Source organism: Corvus moneduloides, chromosome 4, assembly GCF_009650955.1.
Source record: "Corvus moneduloides isolate bCorMon1 chromosome 4, bCorMon1.pri, whole genome shotgun sequence".
NCBI classification, from domain to species: Eukaryota; Metazoa; Chordata; class Aves; order Passeriformes; family Corvidae; genus Corvus; species Corvus moneduloides.
This window is the reverse complement of record NC_045479.1, coordinates 38,530,381-38,552,937: the sequence shown is the minus strand read 5'-3', so window position 1 is coordinate 38,552,937 and position 22,557 is coordinate 38,530,381. Positions and strand designations below refer to the sequence as shown.

Below are 22,557 nucleotides of genomic sequence, written 5' to 3'. Positions count from 1 at the left end.
ACAGTCTAGTTGTATTCAGATGCTTTTCTTTTTTTTTTTTTTTTTTTTTCCCTGCAGTGGCCAACCCATTCCCAGAGTGGAGTACACAGCTGAAGAAGTTAAAACTTGGGGGGTGGTATTTAGGGAACTCAGTAAACTCTATCCCACCCATGCTTGTCGGGAATATTTAAAAAACTTTCCTCTGCTGACCAAGTACTGTGGATACAGGGAAGATAATGTGCCTCAGTTGGAAGATGTTTCAATTTTTCTTAAAGGTAAGATTCATATTCGATTTATCAATAGATAGCAGTTTCATGAAAACACTCTGTTAGTATGGAGTACAAATTACATTGAATGAAAAGACTCACAGCACTGTCTGAAGTATCATTCTGGTTTTGGTGTTCTCCATGGCAGAGTTTTTTGAGTCAAGACAGTTTTATGTAGGTATTTGCAAGAGAGAAATTAATCAGCTGAACATGTAAAGCATGTAATATCTTGTACAGGGAGAAAATCCTTTGGTACGGTGAAAACGAAGAGTTGAGTTAGTGCTGCTCTCTCGTTGCCACAGATGGGGATTTCTGATAACCACACTGGGCATCCCCCAAATGTCCAGGCAGGAAAAAGAAGGAGTCAGATGCCAAGATAACTGAATTTAAAGTGGAGAGCAGGTTTGGCTACACTGTTGTGTAGCCTGGTGAATATGAGGCTTTCCTGAGTGCTCAAGACCACCTGAAGCTAGTCCTTATATTTGTATGTTGAAAAAGATGTGTTGGACACCATAGGTGATGTGGTGCTTCTCTTTCATTTTATTTTTTAAAGGATCCGTGTATTACATATTTCAGTTTGAAAATAAATTCTTATTTTTCATTTGTAATGGAAATGTATCCCATATGGAAAATGTGGGAGATATGGACCTGTTGTTTTTAGCTCTAGAGGAAAGCCACCAAAGAGTCAATTTAAGATTTTAATTTCTTCTCAAAGGTCCCTTCAGATACTTATATTTGTTCCTTAAACCTCTTACTCAGGAACTAAAATATTATAAAGGTGGGTGTTTGAAAAAAACAAACCAAACGTATGTGCTGGTAAGAGAATAATTAGCTAAGCATTTTGTTCCAAATATATATATGGAAAGGCTAAAGGAAATACAGAATTTTTAATGACAGGCTTACATTCCTCAGTCTATGCTTCATCCATAATTCTTGTTTGTGAAAACCTGCATTTGCTAATAGCTGACTCATCATTCTTTGAATTTGCTTGTGTCCTTCTGGGTCTCTCATATATTGTGTTATGGTCTCTAAGGAATGATGGCAAATTGTACATATTTTTAATTCCTAGCTAGAAATTCAAAATCTCACATGTCTTTCAGAAATACGTTCTCAGACTACATAGAGCAGGTAGTACTATCTGTTGCAGAAAAACTTGCAACATTGTCCTGTAAAAACTTCGGAAGAATAAAGAATTAATTTTTGAGAGAAACGTGCTTTTCAAAGTCACTGAGTCTGAAACTCTTCCACTCTGGGACTAATCTGACAAAGGAACATGTTAAATACTTAAATGAGGACCTCAACTATAAAAATCAGTATTTTATTGACACAAGCAATAATTTATCTGTAAAAATGAGGACAGATTTGTTTTAATCCTATTCTGTTCTGTTAATTTTTTAACATATTTTGCATACTTTCCAATATGGAAACTTCTCTCCCATTTGGTACCAGACATAAAAATTTTAAGAACATCACTTATGGTACCTTAGCATTTTTTTCTAGATAAAGATATTCAGACCAACTTTGAAATACTTCCAGCTGTTTTCATTATACACATGCTAGCAATGCAAAATATTTCTTGTATGGAATAATTGAAAAATATGTGGAGTGATCATCAAGATTCTTTGTGTCATGCTTCTGGCAGAATAATTAACAACAGATACAGTGATATATGTAATGTGGTCTTTTATTATCTCCTTCACTTCAGAACGGTCTGGCTTCACAGTGAGACCAGTTGCTGGATACCTGTCTCCCCGTGATTTTTTAGCTGGCTTAGCATACAGAGTCTTTCACTGTACTCAGTACATACGGCACGGCTCAGATCCCCTCTACACGCCTGAACCGTAAGTTGCTTCATTTGCTTTAGTACTGAAAAAATATGCTCACTAATTTCTTAGAAGAACCAATTGGATTTGCCAAGATTGAAAAGATGAACCTTCCTACAAAATGTGAAATTCTTCTTACACTGTTGATGACAAAATCCTTCACATTAGCAAGCCGGAATTTAATTCAAAGACTTTTTTGTTGACTTTTTACAAGGGTCTTAAATAACTGGGTTATTTATGTAGTGGGTCAGAAATACTATTTAGGTTATATTTCAGTGGAAAATAGAGTTTTCACCTAAAAATACTGAAGAAGTGTCTACAATTTTATTTTCTGCTGGACAACTAGAAAGAAGTTGTGGATAAAACCCCCCTGAATATCTTGAGAAAACCTGCTTTTAGAATTTTAATTTGGTCTTCTGTGTTCCCCTTTTTTTTTTTTTTTTTGGACCTGATTCCACAGCTGAACTTCGTTTCTGTCCTATAACACAGCACAAGCAAGACACGGGGCACTATTCTCTTACCAAGAGAGAACATTAGCTATGAAGTCTGTTACAGGGAAATTATGACAGAAATAAGAAACACTTTAATGACGACTTTTATGGGACAGCATTGCAGCTTTTCCAAAACAGAATATCGAGAGTCAGTATGAAATATTTTGGCATATAGTCTTTTGATGGAAACTGGGGGAAAAGAAGACCAAAGAAATAGTATGTCTTGTCTTGTACATGTTGTGTTCTGTGCAGTAATAGCAGAATAGCATGTGTCATTTAGATAATATGGAGGTAGTTTACCAAAGGTATCTGCTGATCTTGTAACCACAGGAATGACATTTTTGCAGTGAATCAGTCACCAGGCAGTTAGCATGAATCTGCAGCTGTGGTTTAATCAGCTTGGACTACTTGAGTGTATTTGATTTTTGCCCAAATTTACACAAAGGATTCATACATATATATTCCGCTCCAGTCTTGTAAAAATTTGGACTCATGCCTAAGTTTGATTTCATGAATCGACTGCCAAAACCATGCAGTAATATTTTTGAATATAAAAGGTTTCATGGCACGGCATACTAAGCTGTATCTAGAAATGCTGTGGCTTTATTCTGGCAGGAGTCACCAGGTGGTGCTGTTAGACACTTAGCTACCTTTTTCCTCAGTATCTGAACTGGGCAAAGTACTTGCTGAAGTGCTCTGAGGCCAGTTTTGTGTGTTGGTTTCTTTTGGAAAGGAGGTAGTGATCCCTGAAGGAATTCAGTCACTTCTATAACCTCTGTAATTAGAAATTTAATCTCTTAAATTCGTAGGTAAATTGATACAATATAAAATCTTGAAAGAAGGGCTCGAATGGAAGGAAGGGCTGAACCTCTTCTGGTCTATTTAAAAATATCTTTAGATATTTAAAAAAAAAATAAATGATACAAAGGAAGTACTAGGCATTGCATCAATGATTTCCTCTCCTGTGGGAAGCCAGTGTTTCAGACTGCAGCATGTACCAGTGCTCAGCAAAAGAATGATGATGTTTATTAACTTAGTACAAACTAGAAGAACATTTTCATCTAGTGATAAGAGATTTAGGTACATAACTCCAACAGGATAAAGGCAATAACATCTTCCAGGAAGCACTTAAGTGTGTCTGTGCTTTTCCTAATGTTCTCTGGTTCATTGATTTGTGTATTTGAGAACGCTGTAGTTTTCAGGATGCTTCTTACATTCAGAATTATGCAGTGGATCATAGCTGATCCTTAGTAGTAATGGCAGCTGCTTTTTTTGTAACATTTCTGGTCATGCTGTCTGGAAAGTCACTGGTAATAACAACAGTTGCATTAGAATGAAGGTTTTTATTCCTTATTTGGGCTGAACTTAAAATACAGGCTATGGTCTTAACACCTCTAAATAGGACTAACAGAGAATTTAAATTGTTATTTTCTAATGATGTTATACTCTTTTCTTGCAGACCTACTGGTTCACATTAGTTAAGTAATGTGTACTTGCTATCAGGAGCTCCACAGGAAAGTTTTGAAAATCCCTTTTAAAATGTGTTTAGGTTTTTCCATAATATAAAACACATAGTAACTGTTACTGGAAGTGTAGAGTGAAAGCCTGGTGCTTTTTTGAGTGGACAGCTCTTCATCTTCTGCAGTAGCTGCAGTGCCCTGAGATCTCCTGGTTGATATATGGGGCCATAATGAGGTCTGCTGCAGGTTCCTGGCTGGTGAATGTTGCATTTCAATGATATAAACCTGGTAAAAATGCTCCCTTTGACTTCAGTGGGCTTTCCGTCAGATTTAACACACAAGTTATAGAGCTAGATACAAATTAGAGAGTTCATTTGGTTTGATCTGTATCACTACCATATGCATTTAAAAACATATTTCTTCCTGATTTTAATTATGTTTCTACAACATTCAAAGAGCTATGTAGATTTCTTCTGCTCTACTAACTAATTTACTCCAAGAAAAATCTTTTGCCGTGAAAAGTGCATTACAAAAATCTTATTTTCTCTCAGCAATGTGTGTGAATAAATTAAAGGAACTTAATTATTTTCAGAATAAGACAAAACAAAAGAATCAAGCCTTGGTAGTTAAGCGAAGAATTATATTGTTTAGACTATCTACAAAGGGCCAGACTGGCAGCAAAGCTAGGAGACTCCAATGACAATTGCAAATGCTGGTTCATGTTTCTGCCTGAAAGATTTTGTGGATTTGTTTTTTTTTGTTCATAAGCTTTTTGCTTCAAGCTCCCCTCTTTATAAGTGCACATTCAAAATACTACTTTGCAGTAGAAGAATCTACAAGCTAAAGGCATGAGAGAAATATCTTCTGCCTCCTCATTCTCTTCCCCTTGCCAAGAGAGACAAGTTAATGGGATTAGGCTTTGTCTGTTCTCATTTTGTCTGCAAGGGTGGACATAAAAAAGACCATGTGTCCCAGTGCAGCACTGGTGGTGTAGTCGCTAGATTTAGCTTAGCAGGCTGTAGCTTCCTGAGAGCTCAGTGAGGTTGCTTAGGGCAATGCGACCCGGTCACATCCCGTAGTCCATTTCGGACAATCCCGCGATGTTGCTCCGGCCAGCTATCAGCGTTACAGCCAGTGATGGCGAGGAAGGTGAGAAGGGTCTGTCATAGGGATTTGAGAGGACTTTAATCACATCTTGCCCTTGCGACCCCCAGAGACAGAGAGACCTTGTGGTCTGGGTGCGGGGGGGTTTTGTCAGGGCCCAGGGGCGGTCCCTGGGCGGGGTTGGGGTACAGGAGCAAATAGGGAGAAACCGAGGGAGTGGCCAAGGCTAGGGCAGGGGGGAGCAGGAAGGGGAACATGGCGTCACGAAAACAGTGGGTTAACAGACTACCACAAACTGGGAATAAGTCATCTTTGCTTATTTGTTTCTGGGGCTTGTGGCTTCAGCACAGAAAAATAGAGATGTAGATGCTCGCTCAGGTGCCAGTAGTAGTGATGCTGCTGTAGAAGCCTGCCCACAGACGAGTGTGCTTACCTGGAGCCAGGAAGTTGGAGCCAGTTTCGCTGTATCTTTTTTGCTTCTGCTTGAACTACTGATAAAAAGCTAAATATGTCTGGACTGATGTAGTGCAGCACAGATGCTAAGCAATTAGTGTCCATTTGCTCAGCGGAGGTAAGAATTGGTGTGCTGGGCATCCAGAGAATGGGCTTTGTGGCCCATTTTTATGTTGGAAGTTGATGGTTGGAGAAATCATGTTCCTCCAGTGAATTGCTTGGCACTGGAAAGTGGCGTGTCTGTCAGACTGCAAACTACATTTCCCAGCTGTCCTTTGCATTGTTAGTGATCTCCTCAATTTTGCAGATGATACAAGAAATTGTTGTGACTGGAACTGAGTTAATTAAAGAAGGGTCTTTAGCTTTGATGATTATCCAGTCAAATGATGCAAACCACATCCTGAACAAAGAAATGGAGGCATGAAGAGCTAACCATTTTTTTCAGTCTGAGTTCCAATGAGAAAGGGACTACCATCTAGGCTATGGGTCTTCAATGAATTACATATGAAGTTGGCTCAAACTTGTCGCACACAACTTCAGAGTGGTGCTTCACTCACCAGAAAGTGTGACTGTAACACGAGCAAAAGTTGCTCTGTGTGTGTCAGGGAGACCATTTGGACTGAAAAGGAAGGCTTGTATGTGGCCCTCCAGTATTGGAATTGTATTTGATACATTTTGGTGGGGCAAACTAGGGATACCAAAACTTCTAATCTTCATTTGTACATTCAGAAACTTCTATTTGCGAGCGTCTACCTACACATTATTGGTTCAGACTTCTTGGTGAAGATACTGAGTAAGAAGACTTTAAATGATATAGAGTGTTGTTTTTCTATTCATGATTTATCTGAAATGTCATGTTCTGTGACTTTTCAAACAAACATAGTTTATAAAAGACAAATTGGAGGATTTTGGATAGAAGGCAGAAAACTTGATGTTTTCTCCCTGCCTTTAAAACATTTGTTTACAGCTTAGGAAAAAAAAAAAAAAGAGAAATGTCTTTGAAGAGACAAAAGCAAAGGAAATGTCAGATTGGATTTTTAAAGTGAACTTTACTACCAAGTCCATTATTTCCTGCGAACAAATGCAGCAAAACTTTCAGAATTGTTTGAAAGCTTTTGTAGATGATGCATGTGCACTTCCGTTAGCATTTTCTTGTACACTTATATCTGCACTTTGTCATGACTAACAATGCACTTACAAATGTGAACAGCTGTTCTTTTTGAAATTATTTGGATTCTCTGCTTCTTCTGAAATCTTGCCGAAATGCTTGCCGAAAAGTAGACTGCACAACAAAACTACCCAGTAATTGCTGTAGGATCTCATGACTAAATGAGAAATTAAGCACACAGAAACCTCTGTAAATGTTGTCCCAAATTTCTGGGGGCAAGTGGCAAAATGTTTGATGTGGAGTGCTACCCAGGTACAGAAAGAGGAATGGAGAAGAGGAAGAGGGAATATGTTGGATTTTGATTCACGTGGAGAGAAAAGCTGAAGACTACTTGTGAGACATCTGGCTTTCCTCTGGGCGGTTCAGTCTTCATGTCACCAAGTCTGAAAGATAGTAGTGATCAGGCTCTTCCACTCAATCTGGAAATGATGAGCAAATCACAGAACAGCTGGGGTTAAATGACTTATAGCCTATTTAACAGAAGCAAATGTCTGTGTTTCTACTTACACATAGAAACCATGGGAAGAACTACACTATAAAAACCATGTTTCCTTGTCAGACTTCTCAGGTAGGGATCAGACTCATGTAAAATGGCTTATGTTTAATACCATAATAATTGCTTAATTAATTTATTTCTCTAATGACTCTCTTTTCATTTCCATTCCCTTAGGGATACATGCCATGAACTCTTGGGACATGTGCCTCTACTTGCTGATCCCAAATTTGCACAGTTTTCGCAAGAGATAGGACTCGCTTCACTGGGGGCATCTGATGAAGATGTTCAGAAATTAGCCACTGTGAGTCAAAATCTTTTTGTGGCATACTCTCTCATCTCTCCTCCTTTTTAGCTGATGAACTGATGTGCATTGTCTTATTAGAGCTGACTACATTTTCAGGTTCCAGGTGACTATGATGTGACAATCACAGAGCTTTAGGTGTTCCATTGTTTTTAAGAAGACCAAAGCTGATCACACTAGGTAATCAGTTTCACTTTTTATTTGCAATAATCACCAATTTTCAGGGCTAGCTGAGATGAATTTTGTCTGCTTTATGGTGCTGGAAACAAGTAAGAAAGGTAAACTTGGAAAAAAACCCCCAATCTAAAACATTTTGATGTGTGCTCTGATCTCTAGACTATTAGCTCCTCCACAGGTGGCCGCTTTGGCTCTTAGCACTGGTATTTCTGTACTCACTGTTCAGTTTTGCAGCTCTTAGTTGTATTGCAGTGTGTGATGGATTTTAAGATGACACTGCATCCTTGCCTGCTGCTTCCCTTGGAGAATGCATTGTTACTAAGCCAAGGCTGTGCAGCAGTAGATCTAGATCAGCCTCAGCTGGGAGATGGATTCTATGTTGCATCAAGTGAGGCACACAAGCTAGCAGACAGTGTGAACTGTCTGTGTGTTAAAGCTGTTAGATGCTGCTGCTACTGGAGCCTCATGGCCTTTGTGTGAGGGACCCTGTCAAGTTGTCATGACTCTCTGCTCCTGACCACCTGTGAGCCCTGCTCTATTGCCATGTTCCAGTAACTTGAATGCAACTCTTTGCATCATGACATAAATTAGTGACCACTGGTCTTTACCACTTGCTTTGTTCAGTTGTGTTGACTTACTGTGTATTTCCTTTTGTGGATCCTGTTGAAACTAATGCTGCAAATAATTTAAGGAACTATATTGGATTAAAAAACTTGCACATTTAAAAAGCTTCATGTTTAAACACTTTTTATCTTCTGAAAAATTCTTTGAGCAGTGGAATTGGTAACTTTAAAACTTTTGCAGCATACTGCTGCTTTTCTATACAAGAAGCGCAGTGGGGTTTTAAAGGCTTGGAAATAAGTGTTGGATGTGGAGTCAAATTAGGTTCAATTAAACTGTAGAAGTTTCGATGCACTGGTTTAGCAGAGGTTTAGAGTCCTATCTGCCAAAAAAGGTGTTTGTACCCATTTGCTTGATTTGAATCCTGTAGCCTTCCAGAAGAAGACACTAAATTTAATCAAACTGGCTTCACTCCTTAGTTAGACAGGCTCGATATCTTGCTCATGGCCAACTCCTCTCACATGATTCAGGGTGCATTCCTGGTTTTTCTAATGGATGTCTGTGGAGAAGAAACTGTTGCTTGTATGGAGAAATCATGAAAGTTGAGTGGGTATTTCCACATTTGCTTGGGAGGGACTTAGTAGGAAACAGACCTACCTTGCCACAACATGCACTCTCAGGAGAAACCACCTAAGTGGCTGTCCCTGTAAGTACTTTGAGGAAAATGATATGCCCAAATATTTCACCCCAAAATAACCTTGGATGACATGGGCCTATTACAGAGGACAAAGTTGGTACTGGTCTTTTTGGGTAGAGATACTAATATAAAGCGACCTGTGAATATTATATAAATGCTTTTACTCCTCCCCCCCACAGAAGTTCCCAGTTATGACTGACTGTGTCATTTGAACAATGAGCTGCTCCTGAATCACAAAGCAAAAAATAAAAGAAGACAGCTGAATCACTTTCCCTTATCACACTGAGAATTTGATATCTGAGTCAAAGTTGATTTCTCCTCCCATGCTGGAAATAGCTCTTTCAGGTGGAAGAGACATTTGGAAAGAATCTCGTGGTGTTATTTTTTGTAGGAGCACAATGAGGGGCTGTGCTCCCCTGGCGCAGATGCTTGACAAATACAGAGATGTTACTTGCCCTAAAATGTGCAATGTAAACAGCCAACTTGAGAGCAAGTAGAAAGAATATCTCTCAGTGGTGAGGGTGAGGAGGCCAAGAAATTCATTCAGCTGGGCACCAAACGTCACCTGAGGTGCCATTGACTAACTTTTGCTGCATTCAGTCCCATTTCCATCCTAGATAAAAACCAGACAGACGCAGCAAGCTGAGAAAGGCTAGCCAAGAGTCTTAACACAGAAAAGCATTGCATGTTCTAACAAGGCAACTTCAAAGTAAATAGGGAAACAAATGGAGAGAGAGTATACATATTAATGAATTGAATCAATATGCCCAAAGCAAGCTTGCCATTAGCATGACCTGTTTCAAAAGACAGTGACATTAAGTGCTGAGCCATTACAGGGAGGACAATGGGTTTAGGAAGAGAAGAAAACACCTCTTAGGAATTCAGACCAGAAAGAGAAGAATTATTACAGGTGATTTCATAATCTTTTGCTCCATTCTGCTCTCAAAAGACACTGTGTATCAGCTTTGATAGATCTGCTCTTTGTGCCCTGTTAGCTGCAAAGGAAACTTCTGAGGTTTTTGTCCCTGCAGGGCTGACACACTGGATGTAGAGCAAGCTGGAGCCTGGTGCCTGGGCAGATTAGAAGTGTTTGGTAAATTGCAATTAATCATGTCTGTGCAGCCCCACTGAGGGCAGGAATTAAATGGGAGAGCGTTGCAGGGGCCCTGGTGCTGGCCAGCTGGAGGGAGAAAAGTGACCAGCAGGGGAAGAGAGCTGAAAAGACAGTATGCAAGTTCCCTTCATCCTCCTGGGATCTTGTAGTCAGGTGGGGGAAAGAAGAAAGAAATTGCTTCTGCTTTGTCATGAGAGTGGAATATTGAAAGACCTAAAAGACCTTGTTTGTAGTGTTTGTTGAGAGATTCCATTTTCATTTACAATCTTTTAGAGGAAAAGAGGAAAGACACAAAAAAAAAGGTGACTGAGATTATGTTACTGAAAGAGAGGGAAATATTTGCACCATCCACTTTTTTTCATGGAGTGTGGTATAATGCAGTTAGTGGTTGAGGAAATACAATATTGGCCATGCATATCTGGGTTCTAATTTTTATCGTCATCATTACTTATATCTTGTCCTTTTCTGACTGACTTTCTAAAACTGCTTTTGAGCTGATTTTTCAGCATGTCTGGTCTTCCTATTTTCACATAGTACAGAAATAAAAAAGGCTGTCTTTTCTGCTTACCTATCAAACCATAAAATATAGAGAGGACTTGACATGAGGTATTTCAATTAATTTATATAGTACATAATTTACAACATTTAACAGAACATAACGTAAGGTTTTGTCAGGAAAATTGTACCAAAAAGTACTTCTCATTTTACATTTCAGTGTTATCTTGTAATTTGTGGACTTGGGAGCTGTCTTTGTAAAGCTGCAAGTTGCTAAGGCAGGAACCTGCCTGTCTTGCTAATGGCAGAAATGACTCCTGACTCCTGCTAAGTTGTTTCAGCACAGCTCAGGTTGTCCCTTCTAGATGTAGTTTGTATAGGATGTGTTTGTGTAGGTGAAATTCAGTGGGTGGCAGCTCAGAAAAGAGGTTAGCAGGGTGTCTTTTTGATGCAGTTTATCACCAAATCTTTCCTCCCAAGAATTTGGTCATTAGGGCCTAATTAGTTGCACTAAGTTTTTTCCCCAGTCATTTCTCACTGGCAGTTACATTTAAACATTCAGTTCTTTAGAGCTATAAAACTTTCACCTTTTCATCTTTCTTGATAATATTTGTTCTTGTACTTTAACAGCATGGGACAGTAGAAATCAAGAAATTTCTTTAGTTCTTGCTGTCCTTTACGTGGAAAACTACAAAAATTGCTTTTAAGTTTGAAGGAATTGTGTGTGATGAGATCTTGTAAGTGCATTTCAGGCTTTTTATGAATCTAAAGGTTTTGCCTTGCCCAGAGGATGACTGAGGCCAATAGTTCATTTCTAAAGCTAACTTTAATTTATCTGTGTATGTATCACACACAAAATATTTTAAAATTATATACTGACTTAAAAACAACATTCAGAACCACCTCTCTGGGTTGTGCTAATTCTTGTGACTTTACTTGCCTGTCTTCCCTCAGAATCTATATTATCTGGTCTTGTTGATATCATTCTAGTCCTTTTCCCATGCTGAAGATCTGGCACATACTTCAGGAAAATTCTCCATTATGTTTCCTGAGGAGATAACCAGAATGGACGAAATGGGAGCATTTTGGATAAAGACTGAGTAGGATTTAGTAAGTTAGGAAAGACTTAGCATTCATGGTCTCACTAGATAGAACAGCCTCTCATCTTCACAAACAACAGATTAGATTTCCTACAGGGGCTATTTGGTACTGCTAGGCTGTAAGTACAGTTTGTGAACTGACTTACTGTCTTCTGTCATGGATGAGCAAATGGAGCTGAAAAGAAAATTTGAGATTTCGAACATTCCCACTGTACATCTGAAAAATCAAGATTGCCTGTGTGTTTCTCATTTATAGTTGTGAAATGATTGATAGGGAACTGACCCTCATTGTAAGCCTGTGACCACTTCCCCTGCTGAAGCTATTCTACATATAAAAATAATTGTGTATTGGCCAACTGAAATCTGGTATTACAGCCCAAGAGCTATGGCAGTCACTGAGCATACTGAAATTTAACATTCAATCTCTGCTTAGTCTTTTTTCTGTATCTCAGTTGCATGCCATGTATGTGTGACAGATGCCAAGGGTGACCACAGTGAGTACCTTAAATCCAGTGGTGACATAATGGAATTTCTAACAAAATTTTTACTTCCAGCTATACCTGTAGTTAGTGAATAAAGAAGCAGCATGAAGAGCTGGGAGTGAATATGACTTAAAACTGCTTAAGTAAATTTTGGTGGACTTACAGGAGACATGAAATTACATTGATTTGGGCTGTCTGTCACTTAAGGGGCATGAATCAATTCCCAGGGTAAAAGCTAGGATACTAAAGCTGAAATCAAGTATGATGGATCACTATAGACAGACATTGTCCTGCTATACTATGATCTGTACTGTTCATCAGTAGATGGCCTGGACAGTGTTTCTATTCCTGCCTTTGACCAGGCAAAACCACCTACATGCAGATGTATTTGGAAATTGTCCAAGTATGAAACCTGAAACTTTAACAAGAAGCAGAAGTGGAAGCTGATGAAATGTTGTGGCTTTCTTGACCATTACAAAGTCACACAGGTGTGTTTGAATCAGGAGGAAAGGATAACTTACTGATGGATTACTTTGTTTGGTGAGGTATTGCTGGGCTCACTGACTGCTGCTCTAAGAAATTCTGTAATTTGTGGTCTTGCTCTAAAAAATGTTCTAAAGGAATTAATAAAAAGTAATGGTCTCCATTTTTAAGGGTTTCTTTCAGCAATACTTTTCAATAAAGTAGCTGAAGCATGATGCAAAGTCCTTCCTATGCATAATCAAAAAGGTGGGCAGAAAAGATAGTACATATGTCACAAAACAGGAGTAAATGGGAAAAAAAACCACTGTAGATTCCAGGGATCAATATTTAATATTTTAGAATCTGCACTGTTCTCCTGAAGTGCATTTTTACAGTCATTCTGTCAGAGATTTTTGGCACAAGAAGAAAAATATCAGCAGAGATACTTAACCAACTTTAAACTAGCACTCCAGATTGAAGAGTTCCATTGCTGGAATTGGGAGATAATGCTCAATATTTTCTGCAGGAATTGTGGCAGTCTGCTAAGGCCTTTACTCTGGATTTGGAGAGTCCTTTTCCAGGTTTGGATCTGTAAGAATTGCTGTGCTGGTCAGGGCCCTGGCTGGTGACTTGTGCCCATCATAAATAGCTGCTTAGGGGCGATGAAAGAACTGGATGAGCATATCTGATTAGTTTCAAATGTTTTCCAAGCTTCTCACCATTCAGGAGCTTGGGGAACTCTTGTTCCCACAAATATGGCTTCTATTTATCTAATTATCCTGAAAGGATTTCTGTCCAGAGGCAGCTGTTTATGTTTGAAGACACGTAAATTTTTAGTATCTGCAGTAACTTTGGCAATGAGCTCTATGGCTCAACTATTCACTGTCTGGTGAACTGTCTCATTTTGTTGTTTTTAACCTGATTCCTACTAGGTTTTTGTAAATGAAGAGAGAGTGATCAAGTCATCCCTGTAGGCTTCTATATGCCATCATGACTACAGAACACATTTTCTTGCTTAGTTCTCTCCTTTCCTGGGTTGGGAACCAATTGTTTGTTTAGTCACTCCTCATGCTATTGCAGATGTTACTCCTTCCCTGAATCCTTTCCACCTTTCCAGTGAGAACTGAAAAGGAGACAGGGTGTCTCAGTCACCAGGCTGTGGAACAGGGCAAATGAGCAGCTTGAACGCTAACCTGAGTTTTGATTAAGAGTAGCACTGTGGAGTCAAGTCAGTTTTGGATATACCTGCTATAGAAGTAGGGGCCTTTTGTATGGTAGGAAGAGTGGACGTGGTGTTGTAGAGCGGACACAATTTGTTGCTTAGGGATGAAAGAAATAGCCTGGATGCAGAAGGAAAGTAGGATTCAGTGGATCCATCTTGCATTGCCATACAAGGATGAGTCCCTCCAGTTTCTGATCAGAAAGGGGTACATCAGCTTAGGATGTGTTAATCTCGAAAAGAAACATCTTGTGCTTTGTCCCTCAACATATTAAGACGGTGAAAGAGGGCTCACCTGTTGCTATGAGGGTGCCCAGTTGGTCAAGTCAGTAACTTGCATCTTGAAAGGATCTCATGTTGCCCTAACTGACATGTTTGTGCTCACAAGTAACTGAAACAGAGTTGTTCTATAATGTACTTATAAATTTGTATCCTTGGGCACAGCCCTGTAATGAGGAAGATGCAAGAGAGAACTAATTTGACTTAATTGGGAGCAGAATAGAAATTAGAAATTTTACTGTAGAAATAATATAGTTCATTTTAGACAGGATGCGATTTATGAAGATCAAGCCCTAAGCTGTTAGAAACGCTAAAGAAAAAGGCTCTATTAAAATAACAAATTGCAGCCAGAGACTGGGTTTGCTTTTATTTCTTGTAGCGTTTTGTTTCCAAAAGTGGTTAGATCATACTCTGTGAGGTTACTGAACTGCAAATGCAAATTTTCATGCACACAAGTAATACATTTTGACATAGAGGTTAACAAGAGAATGGTGCAAATTTCACACAGCACTGGCTTGCTAATTACCTTTGTTTATTTTCAGAACCAACTTCATTTTCATTAAGAAATTGCAGATTCTGCAGTAGTAATCTTTGCCAGTAGTTCAATAGCTCACACTCTGAACGTTTGCTCTGCTACAGTAGTAATGAAAGTGAGCCTGAAAAATAGCTTAGGAAAAAATTGTGGAATTTAGGAGTGCATGCAAGTGACAAGCATCTGCCAATTCTGTGTTGGATCCAGTTGAGATAGGTTGAGGAATGGATGAAAGGAGTCTATGAATTTTGACAGGATTTTTTGCATATTTGTTTTCTCTTTTGACTTAGAGTTGATAATATATTAGCAAAAAGGCATAAAGTGTCTTTTATAGAACATATGTAACCAGGACAAAAGAAAGTACCCAGCATAAGCTTCCAGTTAGCAACAATAAGACAAACATTTTGGGTAACAACTACTAACAAATCACTCATAAGTGACAGGAATAAAGGTTTAAATGTGGGTGGGGGGGAGGGAAGGGGGAAGCAATAAAGGAAAGGTTTGGAATGTATTGCTACTGCTGTTCCTGACTGCCCCTGTGTTTTCACCAGCATGTAGAAGGAAAGAGAGAATCCTGGGGCTCTGTGTAGGTATCGTTCACACTGTGACACCTTATTTAAATAATTTGTGGACATCCTCCAGCAGCGGCACGCAGGTATATGGGGAAGTGAAGGAGTTAGAATGTGGCAGCTCATTTCAGCCATGTCTAGGTCTTGCTTAGGACTGAGGGAATGTCTGTGCTGTGGGTACGCAGGTAGAGGAGTTGGCTTTACCCGTGCCTTCCACGGAGCCAGAGCAGCTGAGGAGTGCTGTGCAAAAACAGCTTTGGTGACTGCAGGGAGGGGTCTCTTTGGAGCAGCTCCTTGCATGCAGCTGCCTGGTTACCTGGCTGGGACCTACAGTGGTGTTGGGGTGGGCCAGCTCCAGGCTCCCTTTGCTCAGGGATCTGTGCATCCTGCTGCACTGTGCCATGCAACGATGGCTGCTACCCTGCATACCCAACCCTCATGTCTGGGGTCAGTGACCCCATCAGGAGAAGAAAGCCAAGAGATTCTGCACTCAGGCAGAAAACAAAACAGTTATGTGTAATCACAGAGTTCAAGTATCACAGAATGGGTAAGGTGGGGAAGGACCACAATGGACCATCTGGTCCAACCTCCCTGCTCAAGCAGGGTCATCCTGGATCACATTGCACAGAATTGTGTTCCAGATGGTTCTTGAATGTTTCCAGTGAGGGAAACTCCGTGATGACTCTGGGCAAAGTGTTTCAGGGTGTGGTTGCCCCCACAGTAAAGTTCTTCCTCAAGTTCAGGTGGAACTTTCTGTGCGTCAGTTTCTGCCTGTTGCCTCCTATTTTTTGGCACCACTGAGAAGAGCCTAGCTCCATTCTCTTGACACCCTGCCTTCAGATACTGGTAGACATTGATGAAGTCCCCTCTCAGTTGTCTCATTTCAAGGCTGAACAGGCCCAGCTCCCTCAGTCTGTCCTCTTAAGAGAGATGCTTTTGAGTCCCTGAGTCATTTTCATAGTCTTTTGCTGAAATTGCTCCAGGAGCTCCATGTCTCTCTTATAATGAGGAGCCCAAAACTGGACACAGCACTCCAGATCCAGCCTCACTGAAGTTCTCAAACCGTGCACTATTCTTTCTACTGTCTGGGATAGTTCAGTAAATAATTTTGCTAGCTATTATGCATAACCCAAATAGTATCATATGGAAAGAGTCTCAAAATATGTACCTGTACGGAGCTGAACAGATCCTAACCTAATGTTCACAACCACAGGAGTGGACATACCTCATGTGTACAGTCTAATTATCTCAGCCAGCATGTTTGAGTGCTCTCTTTGTATGCACAGATTAAAGTAAGGAAGTAAGACAAAATACTGCTGGCATCCACAGAGAGCTAACTATGCCCAGGGCTTAATGACTTAATGCTGCAACTTTGGAAGTGGTTTTTATGCCTGTCATCACCTTTCTCTCAAGTGGCATCAAAGTGTTGGATGGAGTATGGTTCCATAAATTTTTAATTGAGAAGTTTTTGGGTGATCTACCATAATAATTTTGCAAGTATAGCTTAATTATCTATTTATAGGTCCAATGTTGATGGTACAGAAGGCCAGGGGACAGTTTGCCATTGCTTTCAATGAGCTAGGTCTGTGGGCTAAATACTAACCTCATTTCCTTGTGTACTATCTCCTAAAAGATGTAGAGTTGTACACATCCAAATGAAAGTAGAATTTGTTGCTGTAAAATTAATATTTATAATTTACTTGCCAAAACCTCTTATTTTGAAATACGGGTTTCTGTGGGGATGATGTTAATTCTGGAGGACACACGATTTTGCAGTTTTGTCTCTTTCTTTGTCTAAACTCGTGTGGTACTGCATGCAACAAATTCTGTTAGCTACTTTTTAGAGCTAGCAGGCCTTCTGAAGTTATTGCGTAAAGGTTTTTGATATTTTATTTGTTGATGATTTTGGAAAGTTGAAGCAAATACTCTAAACCTGAAAGCATTGTTGAAGCCAAAGAGAAGATTACAGAGAAGGGCCTTGTGGCTGTTAATTTTGGTTGTTTTAGTTTGGTTCCAGCCGTGGTTGAAATTGTTGCAGTGCAAGGTCAACAGAATTTCAACATGATGGTGCCCTTTCAGGCACATTTTGAACAACTCCTCCATGCTCTTATCTGCTTGTTAGTTTGCTTTTGTGTCAGACATAGTGTTAGTTTAGACTGGGGAGCCTTGTTTCAGTTATTAGCTGTAAGTTTTATATATTCTGTACCTTGTAGAGAATTTTCTATAGATCATAACTGTGACATTCATAAAGATGGCGTCTACTAATAGTGCTAGATAAAGCAGTTTGAGTTCAGAGCTTTTTCAAGACATGCTGGAAAGAGTGGGTACTCACAGATTATAATTTTTTCCTATAAAGCATATTACTCTTTTTTTCCCCTTGAGATTTTTGTTCCCTACCTTGAATCAGTAGGCTGTAATTGTAATAATTATATAGTTTGACTACATAAAAGTAGCTAAAATTATAGTTTAACAAGACATTTTACATCTCTCGAATGTAAACACCTTTATAGGATTAATTTTTCAGCTTTGAATAAGCATATTAACTTATGTACAGATCCATACTATACATGTGCAATAAATTTAGGACCTATACAAGCACAGAATTCTTGCATATACGTGGGAGTCTCATCACTAGTGACAATTTTGGAGTGATCTTCACATTTGGTAAGTCACTTCAGACCACAGGCCCTGTAAATTCCTTTGACTTTGATACAGTAAAGAGCCATAATCTCTCTGCTCACAGGTACCTGCTCAGTTTATTTATTCCACCTTGTTGATTACACATTCATGTGATTTGCTTTGTGTTTACACACTGCTGGCAAGTAAGTCAGTGGTGACTCAGTTGGCTACTCTGTGGTTATGATAGATTCATTTTACATGCCCTCACTGCTGAAAATCAGGGTGCTGCAAGAAGGTGCTCAACTATCCTTGAAAAAGATTTTGTTTGGGGCTGTGAAAAACATCTTCAATTTGGATATATTTTTAGCAGCAAAATTAATAGATATTTAAAATTCCCTGAGCTACTTTTCTTCTTTGATCTGTCTGTCAGCTTGACATGAATAGAACTTACACTTTTGTGCTTATGCCTACTATCTTTTTTGCTTCTTTTTTGAAAAGCAGGTTGAGCTAATGCATTGAGAGTCACAAAGCTTTTGGGAGTCCCTTGGCGTTTATGTGATTAAAAGAACATTGAGTTTAATTGCAGTGTTGCTGTTAGAAACTGTGATGTTTGAAAACAAGTCTTAGCTATTAAATCAGTTTTCAGTAAATAGATGCAAGAACTTGATTTTCTTTTTAAAATGTTTAGAAAATTAGTGTGGATGCTAATACTTTTGGAATGAAGTCCTAAACATTTTTGCTCTTCAGAAATAAATTTGAAATTAATATTACTGTGAAGAAATAGTGCATTTTTTCCTTTAAATTAGAGTTTTAAAACTTCACTGGCCAGTTGTCCCTGTCTCTTCAATGTGTTTTTGCCCCCACAGTTACAGAACTTGAAAAAGTTCTGAGATCCTTTCAGCCCCAGGAAGCTGTTCCCCTTTCTGAAAATATAGCCTCCCTTCATTAGTAGATACATTAGGACTTTTGCAGCTGATCATGTACACAAGAAGCTCATAACCCTCCTTGGCTAAAATGGCATGGGATGCTCAGTGGCTCTCCTGCATCCCTCCCTACAGTACAGCTATCACAGGCAGTAATTGGCCTGGCAATTAGTGGGGACACAGCCTGCTTCGGGGAATGGCATCACGAGAAGCCCCACACAAGCCTGGTGCCTTCCCCAGGGGAATGACTGTTAGGGAGGACACCAGGGTCTGTCTCTGGGCTGGCCAAGGGTAGTTACTAAAGAGGCCTCACAGCTTGCAGTAATTAATTCTGACAGGGGACTGGCACAGGGCAATGATTCAGTAAACTCCTTGCTTCTAAAACTGAGGATTGCCTGTACTGTGATTAGTTGCTTCACCTTTGCTACTTGATAATCTGTGGATTTACTTTACCAGTCTGTCAAAAGCTTCTCCCAGGATAGGTGGAAGAGAATCCTGTGCCAGTTTTCCCCTTTTGCGGTTTCCTTGGAGCATTGCAGCATTTTCAAAAGGATGAACACTGCCTCCCCAGCCTGAAGATGTTTTCTTGGTATTTCATGGAATGTTGCAACTTAATGCTTTCTCTCCTGAGCCTCCTGCTTAGCATGCTTGCCATGGAGTGGAAGATGGTCTTTTTAGAGAAGGACAAACCATGTTGGACTGGTGCTGAGGTCTACAGGTAACTGTGGTAAATGTGTCCTGAGGATTGAGGAGAGGCTTCTCCTAGGCTTCTGTAGAGATTCTGGCTCTGGATGCTGGGGGAAGAAAACTGTCTGAGGTGGTTCTTGTCTATTCCCTGGATATTCTAAGCAAGGCAATTCTCAGTTTGGGGTAACAGGCCTGGGGTCAAGGACCCATAAAATGAGTATGCTGTCAGGCAAAGGACAAAGATCTGTTTGTATGTGTATTTATTCCAAATTTTGCTCTCACTTGTGTGATGCCTCCTGTCAGTGTTCAAGTCCCTGGCTCTTTGCTGCAGGAATCATACTCTCCAAGCTGCAGTGTAAGCCACAAGGCTGAGAAGAACATTATGGGTTGCCCCTGTTGCCTATAACATCAGGACCATTCTTCCTTTGATAGGTTGAGTTAATGCCAAGTCCTCATCTGTAAGAGTAGCAGCACAAAGATCTGGAAAACAGGAATGGCAAAGCCATAAAGACAGTCCCTGCTTGCAGCCTGTGAATTTTGAAAGATCTTAGTGAACCAAGCCTGTCATATGAGGCAGCATAGACTGAAGTGTGTGGTTGGACAGCAGTGATATGTTTGCTCAGCTTTTTTTTTCCTTTTCCTTTTTGATTTTTTTTTATTTTTAGTTTGACTTTCAGAGGATGCCATCTCTTTTAGTCCCAGCTAATACATCAAAAAACCTCACTGTCCCTGTTACGTTATCTGTGTGAAATCTCTGGATGACTGAAATTTGAACCAATAGCTTGAAAAAGAAATGAGTGAATACTCACTTCAGCTAAAATAGGGAGCACTGAATGTGAATTTGTGTTATATGTTGTAAAATAAAGTTGAAAGGAAGTGGCTCATTATTGCACATCATTTTTTCTTAATAACTCCACATGAAATTAATAAACCTTAAACCCTCAGGTTTTAGAAGCTGCTCAATATAAGAGTCAAACGATAGGAAAGAGGAAATAGGAAGGGCAAAGCATTAGGACTTCAATGACTTATGTTTAACAATTATCTAAGCACCAGTTTCTAGTTTCAGTGATCTCATCTTCTTGGCGCATATTAAGCTTCATTATGTTGAAAAAGCTAAGAGTTCTTTTTCTGGCAGCGTTGAGCAAGTTCAGGCAAGTGTTTTTTGGGGCATTGATTTTTTACACCATCTCTGTGGCCACTAGCTTTGGTGGAATTGCTGCCTTGCCAGGAAACACCAGACTTTCTGCGTAAGTGTTGAGGTTCCTGATTCTTCACCTCCAAAGGACTCCAAGATTTTCAACCGAGATAAAATGAGTGGGCTGGACAGACATCATCTTTGCACAAAGCAATCCTAAATTCAGATTACTTTGAAGTAATTCAAACATGGAGTGGGATATTATGTGACTTCATCTATGTAGGTACTAACTTCTTTTGCAACAGCAGAAAAATCCCAGAAGTGCTTCATCCTCCTTCTTTCTGCTTGCTTTTTAGAGTAGCAAGAGGGCCTCCTTCATGTGAGAATGAGCAACAGAAATATTCTCTCAAGAGACAAAAAATTATTAGTAGGAGCGTTCTCCAGGTCTTATTCCAGAAGTCATATTGCACCTGCAAGGCTGGCAGCTGCCATACACATTGTCTTGTTTTGGTTGGGCTCCCCAGTGTTGGAGGTATACTGTTACCTCCTTACTTGTGCTGCTTGAGGTACGTTTTCTGCTCCCTTACAAACTCATGATGATAATTTTATTTTGGTTACCATTATGAGTTTTTCCTGTGGAAACTCCTGAAAAAAGCATAATTTCAAAGCATTCACAAGGGGTTAAGCCCCCCTGAGCTCACTATAGGCCATGCTTTCTCTGAGTATGGCAAGCCTTGCGTTAGAGGAATTTGCATGTAGTGGTACTGTGTGCTGTGACTGTCAACAGAAATGAGAAGGCTGGTGTGAATCTATCCCGGAGTGCTCTAATGAGCAGCTCCACATCTACTCAAACTATTGTTTATAAAGAGATTGTTCCAAGCATTCACCCTTAGTGAAAGGTCTGAATGTGAAACAGTCAGATGAGGGGAAAAACGAGACTATTGTTAAATATATTCACTTTGAAATCCCCGAAGGAAACCTCATTTCAGTGAACCTAAATGCTTTTCAAAGTGGCAGACTAAACAAAGTTTTTCAAGAAGGTAATCTGAAGAATTTTTTTTTTTTTTTTTTATTTAGAAGTGCTGTTGGTTGTGAATAGGGTCACTGCCTTTTTTGGAGGTAGGTGAATCATCTATAATGAGACTTAGCTATTGAATTTTACTCCTTTTCTGCTTTTGGTCTGTTCACAAGCTCATCATGAGATTTATTTGTTGTTCAAAAATCTCCCTGCATTTCTACTCAATAATGTTCCCACATGAATAGCTGTCAAATAGCTGGTATTGCTTGAGGTCTGCACTCCAATACTGGGCTGTATGGCTAGTTGCCTGGGTTACCTGTGTTACATCTATCTGTTTCTTGTAGTAGAGCATTCCTGATACTACTCAACAGACTGTGAATTTTGAATAATTCAGTCAAATGTGAAATGCCAGCTGGTTTTTTTTTTGGTTGTTTTTTTTTATGACTACTGATGTCTTTGAGATTGAAAAATAAGCGACTATTCAAAAATTTATTTGCACTAGCTCTGAATGAAGAAAGAAAACACAAATGAGATCCACATATATTTCTGAGTTGAGAGTTGCTTGCAATTTGAGCACCTTTTACAGGGGAAATGAAAACACTTTTATTTCATTAATTCTTAGGATTAATTTCTAACAATGGGATTTTTAACAGTCTTTCAATTGTATATAATTATTTATTTATGAGATAACTACAACTATATGAGAGATTTAATCTCTAGGTGAATATTTTTAGAGCTAAAATATCAAAGGACTCCTAAAGAAAAATGAATTAATCTTTGCATACTGTGGGGATATCACATGCATTTGAATTGAGTGGTCCATTCAAATATCCTTTGAAATATGAAATCCAGTAGAAACAAGGTAAATATATTTTCCTAAGGATATTTATTTGGCACTGGTCTTGCAATTACTTACATATAGTAATAGTTGTATTGTCTTCATGGCA

At 39.3% G+C, this 22,557-nt stretch overlaps 1 protein-coding gene across 1 annotated transcript in view; it reads left to right on the top strand.

Annotated features, from left to right (window-relative positions):
* TPH2 (tryptophan hydroxylase 2) overlaps positions 1–22,557 on the top strand; it is a 51,176-nt gene that overhangs the window by 14,665 nt on the left and 13,954 nt on the right. Inside the window, exons 6-8 of the mRNA XM_032107739.1 lie at positions 58–254; positions 1,951–2,086; positions 7,415–7,541. Of these exons, the coding sequence (XP_031963630.1) occupies positions 58–254; positions 1,951–2,086; positions 7,415–7,541 (460 nt within the window). The remainder of the gene's footprint in view (positions 1–57; positions 255–1,950; positions 2,087–7,414; positions 7,542–22,557) is intronic.